This window comes from Ipomoea nil, unplaced genomic scaffold (genome assembly GCF_001879475.1).
Source record: "Ipomoea nil cultivar Tokyo-kokei standard unplaced genomic scaffold, Asagao_1.1 scaffold2403, whole genome shotgun sequence".
Taxonomy (NCBI): domain Eukaryota; kingdom Viridiplantae; phylum Streptophyta; class Magnoliopsida; order Solanales; family Convolvulaceae; genus Ipomoea; species Ipomoea nil.
In genome coordinates, this window is record NW_017618831.1 from 632928 (window position 1) to 646136 (window position 13209).

The 13209-nt window shown below is 36.0% G+C and overlaps 3 protein-coding genes across 3 annotated transcripts; 1 reads left to right on the forward strand and 2 right to left on the reverse strand.

Annotated features, from left to right (window-relative positions):
• Nucleotides 1-2508: 2508 nt before the first annotated feature.
• LOC109152216 (putative receptor-like protein kinase At3g47110) lies at nucleotides 2509-5049 on the reverse strand (the record flags this gene model as incomplete). The annotated part of the gene is made up of 1 exon (XM_019299803.1): nucleotides 2509-5049. A coding segment is annotated over exon 1 (2541 nt), but the record flags the coding sequence as incomplete, so codon positions are not given.
• Nucleotides 5050-6918: 1869 nt separating this feature from the next.
• Nucleotides 6919-8382, forward strand: LOC109152217 (probable LRR receptor-like serine/threonine-protein kinase At3g47570). The gene is made up of 2 exons (XM_019299805.1): nucleotides 6919-7729; nucleotides 7885-8382. The coding sequence occupies exons 1-2, from the start codon at nucleotides 6919-6921 to the stop codon at nucleotides 8268-8270; spliced, it is 1197 nt and encodes a 398-aa protein (XP_019155350.1). The 3' UTR covers nucleotides 8271-8382.
• Nucleotides 8383-8565: 183 nt separating this feature from the next.
• On the reverse strand, nucleotides 8566-12037 carry LOC109152271 (probable LRR receptor-like serine/threonine-protein kinase At3g47570). Its single transcript, XM_019299861.1, has 2 exons — nucleotides 9242-12037; nucleotides 8566-9088 (listed from the first exon to the last, which is right to left on the reverse strand). The coding sequence occupies exons 1-2, from the start codon at nucleotides 11694-11696 to the stop codon at nucleotides 8685-8687; spliced, it is 2859 nt and encodes a 952-aa protein (XP_019155406.1). The 5' UTR covers nucleotides 11697-12037; the 3' UTR covers nucleotides 8566-8684.
• Between the last annotated feature and the right edge of the window lie 1172 nt (nucleotides 12038-13209).

A 13209-nucleotide genomic window follows, 5' to 3' on the forward strand; every position in this document is an offset into this window, starting at 1 on the left:
CATAAGAGTTCAATCCATTCTAGTGTAATCCCAAGAGGATCATCATCTCCATCTCATCCCCGTTTGTCTTCTGATGAATCGTTGCCCGGTTTTGTACGTTATGTGCTGAGTTCTGAAGAGTTCTCAGGAAACGGAAGTATAAGCTCAGTTAATTACTTTTCTGTGGCATCATCAGATGATGAAGAATCCTATCTGGGCCATCGTCAAACTTCCTCTGTTCTCAGTAATCTGCATAATTCAAGCTTTTCATCTGCAGCTATTGATGATGGAAGTGAGGTTTATTATTTCCTAACCCCAGTGGGGCTACGATCTCATCTTCAGTCAATCTTGCGCAGAGCATGTGAAAGCCTTGTTCCAAGAATGGTTTCTTCCTCTGAAGCTAGGGCTTATCGTGTGGAAGTTGAAAATCATGTTAAGAAGCTTGTTGAGGACTTGCAGGTCACTTCTACTGATGTGCTCAGCAATGCAGCAGCTGAACTCCAATTGCTTGCCAGCACGAATTCAAAGCTCTAGTTTATATGTTTATGGAAAATGGGAATCTTGATACGTGGTTGCATACACATTCTGCCGCAAGAACAAATGTTCTGACTGCTCTTCAAAGGTTAAACATTGTTATTGATGTAGCTTCAGCATTGGATTATCTTCATAATGATTGTGAACCACCCGTTATTCATCGTGATTTGAAACCGATTAATATTTTTCTTGACAAGGACTTAACTGCTCATGTTGGAGATTTTGGATCATCAATGTTTTATGCACCAACAATTGAAGATTCATCTAGTACTGTAATATTAAATGGGACCATAGGCTACGTTCCACCAGGTAACTAACATATTTTTAATTAAAGCTTTACCATATAGTCATTTCTATAAACTTCCAGTTATGGTTTAGTTCTTTACCAAACTAAAACTATAATAGATGCTTTATTTTTACATTTGGTTTAATTTGTTTTTTCTTTGCAAATTATTTTGATCTAGAATATGCGACGAGCACAAATGCATCAACATTTGGAGATATATATAGTTATGGAATTCTTTTGCTGGAAATGTTCTCTGCAAAGTGACTCGCGGATTTATTCAATGATGAATGTATAGTAGTCTCTATGAGTATGTTGCATCAGCATTGCCAGAGCAAGTGATGAAGATGGTAGACCCATTGCTTCTAACATACCTAGAAAGAAACCGTGGATGGGAATAAATGATGGACAATGATGGAAATTTGCTGAAAATTAAGGAGAACGAGATGCATACTTTCTTTTTTCTCTATCTTCAAAATCGGGCTCTCTTGTGCTTCTACATCCCCATTGGATCGAATACTTATGAAAGATGTTATCATCGAGTTACACAAGATCAAAAAGAGCTTCTTGTATAAGAACAAACAAAGACCTTCTATTGCATAGAATATCTCCAGATTTTTGTATTGATATTGTACTTTCCCAGGGTTCATCTTTTGTTTTGATTTGTGAATATTGTAATATCAAGTGGCAAATTATTTTCACTATGTAAAATCAAAATATTTTTCGAAAAATATTTTTCAGGTTTTCAAACAGATCTTATAGAAAATATTTGTTGCTTCATATAACAAAAGAAGAGTAAAAAAAAAGTTTATAGCAAAAGAAACACAACAGCATTTATTAGTCCAAATAAATAACAAACTTAACATAATTGCTAGTTCACCAGTGGAAACATTGCTAGATCACAAGAGATGTATGCTTATTTTTATGCAAAGAAGGCCTTCTTAATCTTGTGTAATTCCTTGGTCACATCATTCATATGCATGCGATCCATTGGTGATGTTGAAGAACATGTGAGCCCAATTTTGAAGATGGAGAGGAAGAAGTTGTGGGTTTTGCTCTCTTCAATTTCCACCAATTTATTGCCATGAATCTCCACATCTTTGTGCAGTCTTTCTCCACAATTGCTTTCTAGGCATGCTAGAAGCAATGGATCAACAATCTGCATAAGTTCCTTTGGTAACGCCATCTCCACATACTCACAAAGACTGCTACATTCACCATTGAATAAATCATCTGTGGGTCTCTTAGCTGTGAACATTTCCAACAAAAGGATTCCAAAGCTATACACATCTCCAAAAGTTGATGCCTTTGCTCCTATGCCGTACTCTAAATCCAAATTATTTGTGAAAACAAACAAAGCAAATGAAAAAAATAAAATTAATAGAGCATTTTAATTTTTGGGAAAGAACTTCTGAACTTCAACATAAGATATGATATATGAATATGACTTTTTCTCTTAAGCTAGCTAGTTATGGAAACAAGTGGTAAAGTTTTATGACAATATTCTTACCTGGTGGAACATAACCAATTGACCCTTTTAATCCAATGGTACTACTTTGTTCACCAATTGATTCTCCAATTGTACGTGAATAAAGTCTTGATATACTAAAGTCTCCAACATGAGCAGTTAAGTCTTTGTCAAGCAGAATGTTATTTGGCTTTAGATCGCAATGAATAACCGTCGGCTCACAATCATCATGGAGATAATGTAATGCAGAAGCTACATCGATTGCAATGTTTAACCTCTGAAGAACACTTAGAACGGTTGTCCTTGCATTAAATGAATGTGTATGCAACCACATATCTAAATCCCCATTTTCCATGAACTCATAAACCAAAGCTTTGAATTCATTACCTGCAAAATCACAACTCGAGCAGCAAGTCAAAATTGGAACAAGATTTCGGTGGCGTATGTTCCTCAACACTTTACATTCTGCAAGAAAGCTCTTTGATGCTCCAATTTTTAAAAGGTCAAGTACCTTCACCGCAATTGTTTGTTCTCCTCCACCTTGCTCATCAAATCTTCCTTTGTAAACAGAGCCAAAACTTCCCGAACCGATCAAATTTGTCTCAGAGAATCCATCTGTAGCTTGATGCAAATCTCTATAAGGGATCTTGGAAAGCTTTTCAACTTTGGATGGCTTTGCCGACTCCATCATTTTTCCCTTCCTCCAACACAATGTTAGAAAAGCAATGAATGATGCAAACACCAGAGCCGAGCAGATACATGTGAAGATAACAATCATAAGCTTTAAATGATTTTTGTGTTTTGTTTTCTTCACAGGACATGGAGGCAGCTTTAACTCAGGTATACCACCACAAAGTTTTTTGTTTCCAACCAATGATACATGGTTTGCCTTAGCAAAAATTCCATTTGTTGGCACCTCACCTTCCAGATCATTGAAAGAAAGATTCAAATATTGCAAGAGAGGGAGCCTTTGGAGGTCTCTCGGAATCTCTCCAGTCAACTTGTTGTTTGAGATATCCAAATACGTAATGCTTTTTAAGGAAACCAAAGAAGGTGGGACTTTACCTTCAAAGAGATTATCATGCATATAAAGATATTCAAGGCTCAAACAATCTCCAATTGTTTGTGGAATTTCGCCCGACAATTTGTTTTGAGAGATGTCTAAGGCATTTAGTGTTTTCAATTTGCCCACGGCGGGAGATAACGGACCAGTAAATGAATTACGGGAAAGGTCAAGGTACTTAGACAATGATGGCAAATTAAAAACTTGTTGAGGAATGGTGCCATCTAGTTTGTTATTGGACAAGACACATTCATTCAAATTCCAGAAGTTTTCAACATTTGGTGGTATATTGCCATCAAAATTGTTGTTATCCAAAAAAAGTGAAGCTAGAGAAGTAAGGTTAAAAAGAGTGAGTGACATTTTTCCAGATAATTGGTTTATACTAAGATCCAAAAATTGTAGTTTATGCAATTCACCTATCTCACTAGGAATAACACCTGATAATAGATTGTCCTTTATAATGAAACCGATCAAGCTACCTAGATTTTTTATTGCTCCGGGTATTGTACCAAATATCTTATTATGTCCTAGATATAGGGTTTGGAGTTTGGATGAGAGGTTAGCTATGGTGTTTGGAAATTTACCTTCAAATCTATTTTCTTGAATGATAAATAACTTAAAATTACTACAATTGGACAGAGATGTTATAAAAACCAAGTCATTGAGGGGATCATTGCTACCAAGAAGATTGTAGCCAAGGTTCAAAGATACAAGATCTTTTAACTTTCCAATATTATCTGGAACTTTCCCTACAAAATAGTTCCGTGATAACTCAAGAATTTGAAGCTTTGAGGCATTGGGAAATGAAATAGGGATGGTTCCATGGAATTTGTTTTCAGCAAAATGAAAGCCTTCCAAGTTTGGCATGGTGTCTCCTATGTCGCTTGGAATGGTCCCATGAAGTGAGTTTACCACTACTGAAAAACTTTGTATAGAAGTCATATTGAAGAAAGAAGGAGATAGTGTACCAGTGAAATTGTTGACGCCAAGTGAAAGAAAATTTAAACCCCAACACCGCGTAATCTCATGCGGAATACGTCCCTCCAAATGATTCATCTCCAAGTCCAACCCTTGAAGTGATGACAAATTCCCAATAGTGGGAGGAATTCTACCTGTCAATCTGTTGGTACCCAGAGAGAGTGTTTGTAGCTTCTTCAAACTAGGTAGGAATTGGAATGCAGTAGGGAGGTTCCCCTGCAGGCCATTCCCATGAAAATAGAGTTCCCTAAGGTGTACGCAGCTGCTGAGATTAAGCTTAGCCACTTCTCCCATCAGTGCATTCTCAGATAGGTCGAGATATCTTAGTCGAAACAAACCATCAATCTCTACTGGAATTTCACCGTACAAATTATTGTCACTGAGATGAAGAAGCCTGAGGAAAGTGAGATTTCCAATATGAGGAGATATGGTTCCCACCAACCCCATCTCAGGAAGCCTCAACGCCACAACTCGTGGGTGTCGACGACCACACCTCACTCCTTGCCAACCACAATGGTGCACAGAGTCATTCCAGGAGTTAAGAACTACTCCTCCATTGGGATCATCATCAGAAATAATCCGGTCTTTAAACTCTAAAAGAGCAAGTCTATCGGTTTCATTTGAGTAGAGAATAGGTGATGATACTAAGGAGGAAGTGGGAATAAGGGAAACACTGCATATTAAGCAAAACAGAAGATAATAAAAGAGTGAGGAGAGGGTTTTCTCATGGCTCATCTTCTTCATCTCTGAACTAGAATTCAAAAAGATAGATGGGATTTAGATAAACAAGAGAGTGAATGATGTGTTTTTCTCACAGGGTATTATATATTGCTTATATAGATGTGCTAAATCAAAATGGAGTCCGTCACCCAAGAAATTTCTGATATGCGTGTAAGTAGAGGCAAATTAAATACACCTCATACCATGTTCCATACGCCAATTCAATAATTTTGTGTGCACATTAATTATTCTGTAAGTCATGACCTAACTGACACCCACTTTCACGTCAATACTTAGCTTGTTCAAAACTAAGGGAAAAACAATGTGTTAATAATACTTTGTGATTTGATTGACGTATCATAACCCTTATAAATGAAAGATCAAATCAAGAATGTCAATATCTCATATTGTTGGGCAGATGCTACAGATAGATTAATTAAATTGTAGTCATAAAAAAAAAAAAAAACTGATAATTCACCTCATGAGTTATTTTTTCAAGGAGCATTAGAGAATATTTTAAATTATTAAAATGTAAGTCCATGGCAGAAACTTCATGGAAGTACTCGGTCACCCAAGAATTTAAAGTGATATGCTTGCAGTGTTTGACAAGTTGAATAGGGGAGGCAAATACGTTTGAATATATAATTCCTGCTCCATATATACTATACGCCATGCATGCATATATGACAGATATGGTTTTCTCATGATTCGTCTTCGTCAACTCAGTCTCTCTTAACACAATAAATTGGGTTTGCATATAGTTGGCGACAAGTTCAAATTTGACTGCATGCCGTGTCATTTGGTTTTCTTGTTAAGAGGTTGCAAAAATCAATATCTTCTTAGGACTTATCAAATTTGTAACCTGATTCTAATACCATTTGTTAGGACTCATTCCCGTTTATATTTTAATCTATATTCCAATTTCCATTCTTATATGCAAACTAAACACACACTAAGTGTATACTCAAAATTAAATGTCACATGTTGTCAGTTTTAATTTGTCTAATCTTTCTTCCATTTTTGAGGGAAGTTCAGAAATTTGTCGAGAAGGAGGCTGGGATCCCTATTCTGGTTGAGATTCTCGAGTTGGGATCTTCAAGAGCTTTCCGACAGCTTTTACAGCCTGTCCAGGATTTTGAAGATAATGAATTCAAAGCTCTAGTTTATAAGTTTATGGAAAATGGGAACCTTGATACGGTGGTTGTATACACAATCTGCTGCAAAGACAAATGTTCTATGTGTTCTTCAAAGATTAAACATTGCTATTGATATAACTTCTACATTGGATTATCTTCGATCACAATGATAGTAAACCACCAACACCCGTTATTCATTGTGATTTGAAGCCGAGCAATATTTTTCTTGACGAAGACTTAACTGCTTGTGTTGGAGATTTTGGATTATCAAGGGTTTTATTCACCAACAATTGAAGATGGAAAACAGGCTTGTACTGTCGGACTACAGGGTTCCATAGATTACATTCCACCAGGTATTAACACATTATCTTCACAATGATTGTAAATCACCAAAATTGTTGTCAGGAAGGAGGGATCCAAGAGCTAAGGAGGATGCAGCTGTTGCTCTCCTGCAATTATGCACTAACTACAGGCATTGCTGCAAATTGGTTCTCCGATCCGGCTAATAGAATTGTCCCGCTGCAGACTGCAGTAACCCCAGAGCAAGACAATTGGTGTGATGCTAACCATCTAGCATGAAGGATTTTAATACATCCCAATTTTGGATTTGTTTTGATGACTTGTTTTTGTCTACTTGCAGGCACAGAGACTTCTTAACCACTTAAGAGAGTATTGCATAAGAAAAGGTTTGATTCTGGCCAAAGATTGGGTGGAACTTTCAAGAGACTCAAGTGAAAAATCAGTTAATGACTTCTATATGTCACTGTATACAAATACTGTGTCATCACCTGATGAAGATTCCCATCTTGCCCATGATCAAACTACTCGTGTATCCAGGGAAAGATCTAATTCAAACTTTTTGCTTACAACTATTGGTGATGGAATTGTGGTGCCTTCACCCTCATCAACCTCTTTTGGGTTCCCATCTACAATTGAGACTAGGAGGAAATCCTTTAAGCTGCCCATCACTGAAAAGTTTTTCAGGATCTCTTACAGCCACTTGCATAAGGCGACTGAAGGTTTCTGTTATAAAAATTTGATTGGTTCTGGAAGTTTTGGCACTGTTTATAGAGGAAAACTTGAGCAAGGTGGGGAACAAACTTTTGCGATAAAGGTTCTTGACCTTCTAAAAAATGGTGCTTCAATGAGCTTTCATTCTGAATGTGAGGTATCACGAAACATACGCCATAGAAATCTTGTTCCAATTTTGACATGCTGCTCAAGCTATGATTTTGATGGTAACGAATTCAAAGCTCTAGTTTATAAGTTTATGGAAAATGGGAATCTTGATACGTGGTTGCATACACATTCTGCCGGAAGAACAAATGTTCTGACTCCTCTTCAAAGGTTAAACATTGCTATTGATGTAGCTTCAGCATTGGATTATCTTCACAATGATTGTGAACCACCCGTTATTCATCGTGATTTGAAACTGAGTAATATTTTTCTTGACAAGGACTTAACTGCTCATGTTGGAGATTTTGGATCATCAATGTTTTATGCACCAACAATTGAAGATTCATCTAGTACTGTCAGATTAAATGGGACCATAGGCTACGTTCCACCAGGTAACTATTTTTTTTTTAATTAAAGCTTTACCATATAGTCATTTCTATAAACTTCCAGTTATGGTTTAGTTCTTTACCAAACTAAAACTATAATAGATGCTTTATTTTTACATTTGGTTTAATTTGTTTTTTCTTTGCAAATTATTTTGATCTAGAATATGCGACGAGCACAAATGCATCAACATTTGGAGATATATATAGTTATGAAATTCTTTTGCTGGAAATGTTCTCTGCAAAGCGACTCACGGATTTATTCAATGATGAATGTAGTCTCTATGAGTATGTAGCATCAGCATTGCCAGAGCAAGTGATGAAGATAGTAGACCCATTGCTTCTAACATACCTAGAAAGAAACCATGGATGGGATAAAATGTTGGACAGTGATGGAAATTTGCTGAAAATTAAAGAGAGCGAGATGCATACTTTCTTTTTCTCCATCTTCAAAATCGGGCTCTCTTGTGCTTCTACATCCCCATTGGATGGAATACTTATGAAAGATGTTATCATCGAGTCAGAAAGTCAAAAAGAGCTTCTTGTATAAGAACAAGCAAACACCTTCTGTTGCATAGAATATCTCCAGATTTTTGTATTGAGATTGTACTTTCCCAGGATTCATCTTTTGTTTTGATTTGTGAATATCGTAATATCAAGTTGTAAATTATTTTAATCATGTAAAATTAAAATATTTTTTGAAAAATATTTTTCAGGTGTAAATTATTTTAACCATGTAAAATTAAAATATTTTTTGAAAAATATTTTTCAGGTTTGAGTTTTCAAACGGACTTTATAGAAAATATTTGTTGCTTCATATAACAAAAGAAGAGCCCAAAAAAAGGTTTATAGCAAAAGAAAAACAGAGCAACATTTATTAGTCCAAATAAATAACAAACTTAACATAATTGCTAGTTCACCAGTGGAAACATTGTTAGATCACAAGAGATGTATACTCTTGTTTTTATGAAAAAAAGGTCTTCTTAATCTTGTGTAATTCCTTGGTTACATCATTTATATGCATGCGATCTATTGGTGATGTTGAAGCACAATTGAGCCCAATTTTGAAGATGGAGAGGAAGAAGTTGTGGGTTTTGCTCTCTTCAATTTCCACCAATTTATTGCCATGAATCTCCACATCATTGTGCGATCTTTCTCCACAATTGCTTTCTAGGCATGCTAGAAGCAATGGATCAACAATCTTCATAACTTGCTCTGGCAACGCCATTTCCACATACTCACAAAGACTGCTACATTCACCATTGAATAAATCATCCGTGGGTCTCTTAGCTGTAAACATTTCCAGCAAAAGGATTCCAAAGCTATACATATCTCCAAAAGTTGATGCCTTTGCTCCTATCCCGTACTCTAAATCCAAATTATTTGCAACAACAGACAAAGCAAATAAAAATAAAATAAAATTAATAGAGCATTTTAATATTTGGGAAAAAACTTCTTCAACATAAGATCGATATGCTAGTTATGGAAACAAGTGGTAAAGTCTAATGACAATATTCTTACCTGGTGGAACATAACCAATTGACCCCTTTAATCCAATGGTACTACTTTGTTCACCAATTGTATCTCCAATTGTACGTGAATAAAGTCTTGATATACCAAAGTCTCCAACATGGGCAGTTAAGTCATTGTCAAGCAGAATGTTACTTGGCTTTAGATCACAATGAATAACAGCCGGATCACAATCATTATGGAGATAATGCAATGCAGAAGATACATCAATTACAATGTTTAACCTTTGAAGAACACTTAGAAGGTTTGCCCTTGCATTAGATGATTGTGTATGCAACCACATATCCAAATCCCCATTTTCCATGAACTCATAAACCAAAGCTTTGAATTCATTACCTGCAAAATCACAACTCGAGCAGCAAGTCAAAATTGGAACAAGATTTCGGTGGCGTATGTTCCTCAACACTTTACATTCTACAAGAAAGCTCTTTGAAGCTCCATTTTTTAAAAGGGCAAGTACCTTCACCGCAATTGTTTGTTCTACTCCACCTTGCTCAAATCTTCCTTTGTAAACAGAGCCAAAACTTCCCGAACCGATCAAATTTGTGTCAGAGAAACCATGAGTAGCTTGATGTAGGTCTCTATAAGGGATTTTGGAAAGCTTTTCAACTTTGGATGGCTTAGCTGACTCCATCCTTTTTCCTTTCCTCCAACACAATGTTAGAAAAGCAATGAATGATGCAAACACCAGAGCCGAGCAGATACATGTGAAGATAACAATCATATGCTTAAAATGCTTTCTGTGTTTTGTTTTCTTCACAGGACATGGAGGCAGCCTTAGCTCAGGTATACCACCGCATAGCTTTTTGTTTCCAAGCAATGATACATTGGTTGCCACTGAAAACACTCCAACTATTGGTACTTCCCCCTCTAGATCATTGAAAGAAAGGTTCAAATATTGCAAGAGAGGGAGCTTTTGGAGGTCTCTTGGTATCTCTCTAGTCAACTTGTTGTTTGAGATATCCAAATATGTAATGCTTTTTAAGGAAACCAAAGAAGGTGGGACTTTACCTTCAAAGAGATTACCATGCATATCAAGATATTCAAGGCTCAAACAATCTCCATTTGTATATGGAATTTCGCCCGACAATTTGTTTCCAGAGATGTTTAAGGTATTTAGTGTTTTCAATTTACCCACGGCATGAGATAACGGACCAGTGAATGAATTACGGGAAAGGTCAAGGTACTTAGACAAAGATGGCAAATTAAAAACTTGTTGAGGAATGGTGCCATCTAGTTTGTTATTGTACATGTACAATTCATTCAAATTCCTCAAGTTTTCCACATTTGAGGGTATATTGCCATCAAAATTGTTGTTATCCAAATAAATTGCAGCTAGAGAAGTAAGGTTAAAAAGAGTGAGTGGAATTTTTCCAGATAATGTGTTTGTTTCAAGAATCAGACCTTGTAGTTTATGCAATTCACCTATTTCACTAGGAATAACACCTGATAATAGACTGCTTCCTATATCGAAAGCGACCAAGCTAACTAGATTTTTTATTGCTCCGGGTATTGTACCAAATATCTTATTCCCTCCAAGATATAGGTAATGGAGTTTGGATGAGAGGTTAGCTATGGTGTTTGGAAATTTACCTTCAAATCTATTTTCACGAATGGAAAACTTATTTAAATTACTACAATTGGACAAAGATGTTATAAAAGCCAAGTCATTGAGGGGATCATTGCTACCAAGAAGATTTTGCCAAAGTTGCAAATCTTGAAGATATTTTAACCTTCCAATATTATTTGGAACTTTACCTACAAGATGGTTTCCTGATACCTCAAAAATTTGAAGCTTAGAGGCGTTCGGAAATGAAATAGGGATGGTTCCATGGAATTTGTTGCCACCAATTTCGAATATTTCCAAGTTTGGCATGGTGTCTCCTATGTAGCTTGGAATGGTCCCTTCCAGTGTGTTTTGGGATACTGAAAAAACTTGTATAGAAGTCATATTGAAGAAAGAAGGAGATAGTGTACCAGTCAAATTGTTGACGCCAAGTGAAAGGATATTTAAATCCCAACACCGCGTAATCTCATGCGGAATACGTCCCTTCAAATGATTCACCTCCAAGCCCAACGTTCGAAGTGATGACAAATTCCCAAAAGTGGGAGGAATTCCACCTGTCAATCTGTTACTACCCAGAGCTAGTTTTTGTAGCTTCTTCAAATTAGGTAGGAATTGGAATGCAGTAGGGAGGTTCCCCTGGAGGTGATTATGAGCCAAATAGAGTTCCCCAAGGTGTACGCAGCTGCTAAGATTAAGCTTAGTCAGTTCTCCCGTCAGTGCATTCGTAGACAAGTAGAGAGATCTTAGTCGAAACAAACCACCAATCTCTCCTGGAATTTCACCGTACAAATTATTGCCATTGAGATAAAGAACCTTGAGGAAAGTGAGATTCCCAATATGAGGTGATATGGTTCCCACCAACCCCTTCTTAGGAAGCATCAACGCCACAACTCACTCCTTGCCAACCACAATGGTGCACAGAGTCATTCCAGGAGTTAAGAACTACTCCATGCGGATCATCAGAAATCCGGCGTTTAAACTCTAAAAGAGCAAGTCTATCGGTTTCATTTGATGAGTAGAAAGCAGCTGATGATGATGATGAGGAAGTAGGAATAAGGGTAACACTACATATTAAGGAAAAGAGAAGAAGATGGAGAGTACAAAGAGCAGCTGATGAGAAATAAAAGAATGAGAGGGTTTTCTCATGCCTCATCTTCTTCATCATCACCTCCATAGTTCAAAAAGATGGATTATTTAGTTAGAGAAAGAAGAGAGTGATGATGTGTGTTTTTGTGACAGGGTAGGGTGTATATTATATTGTTTATATAGAAATGGTAAATCAAGATCGAATCTGATATGCGTACTGTTAATTGGTAAGTTGAATAGCGGAGGAGGCAAATCTCATAGTGGAAGACTGGAATATGGTGCGTAAGAAGATGGGGTCATATATTTTAGTATTTAATTTCTTGTCAAGAGAAATAGAGAAATCTCATAGTGGAAGATTGGAATATGGTGGTTTAGAGCACTTATTAATTTGAGGTGATTTTTTTTTTTTTTTTTTTGAGAACTACTGTAATGCAGGATTTGTTCATAATTACTTTCTCCATATATTAAATACTGAGGCTCGAATCACAACCTCTTATATAGGAGAACAATTAGTGTGGCTAAAGCACAAAGTCATTGACAATTTGGGATGAGGTTAACCATGGTTGACGGAATAAATGTAGGACGAATGAAACAAAAAAATAGAGCTAATGTAATAATGTATATTATCAAATAAAACTGTAGTATAATTAAAATGATTTTTTGGTATTGCTATAATGAAACTCAGTGAAAAAATGAAGCTAAAAAAAAAGAGGCAAACAAACAAACAAAAACAAAGAGATGACCGAATAGATTGAGCATTATTTTCATATCTAAAGGTCACGAGTTCATGAATTCTTGTCATACCTTTATTGAGTAGTGGCAAGTTAGAGATTTCTCTCATCACGGGAAAAAAAATTGTATTGATTGGATAAAAATATTAAATAATAGTTATATACCAATTCAGCTATATATTTTGTAAAACTTGGACCATAAATACCAAATTATAAATCAATCAATAAATATTCAAATCTATAATAATAATTAACTTTGTTTTCTTTCAGGGAAATGAGTAGCTTAAGTTGACTTGACGTCAACCAAAAAAGCTAAGATAATTAAACCACAAAGTGGAAGACTTGGAATTTGGTGGTCAAACCTCAAAAGCACTTTGGAAAACAAACAAAACAAGACTGGAATATGGTGGTGAGAAATTGGGGATCCGTTTACTAACAGAAAACTGTTTTCTTTTTAGAAAACTTGTTTACTAAACAGAAAACAGTTCTCTGTTTTCTGTTTTATAATTTTCCAGTTTTCACCTAAAATTTAATTTAGATAATATTAATATTTTTTTAGCTAATATTTAAATTAT

Excerpts from the sequence above, each read along its gene's own strand:
- LOC109152217 (XM_019299805.1), top strand. The coding sequence starts at position 6,919 with ATGTCACTGTATACAAATACTGTGTCATCACCTGATGAAGATTCCCAT. Across the intron at positions 7,730-7,884 it reads CATAGGCTACGTTCCACCAG|AATATGCGACGAGCACAAAT; the intron begins GTAACTATTTTT and ends ATTTTGATCTAG.
- LOC109152271 (XM_019299861.1), bottom strand. The coding sequence starts at position 11,696 with ATGCTTCCTAAGAAGGGGTTGGTGGGAACCATATCACCTCATATTGGG. Across the intron at positions 9,089-9,241 it reads AATTGGTTATGTTCCACCAG|AGTACGGGATAGGAGCAAAG; the intron begins GTAAGAATATTG and ends ATTTGGATTTAG.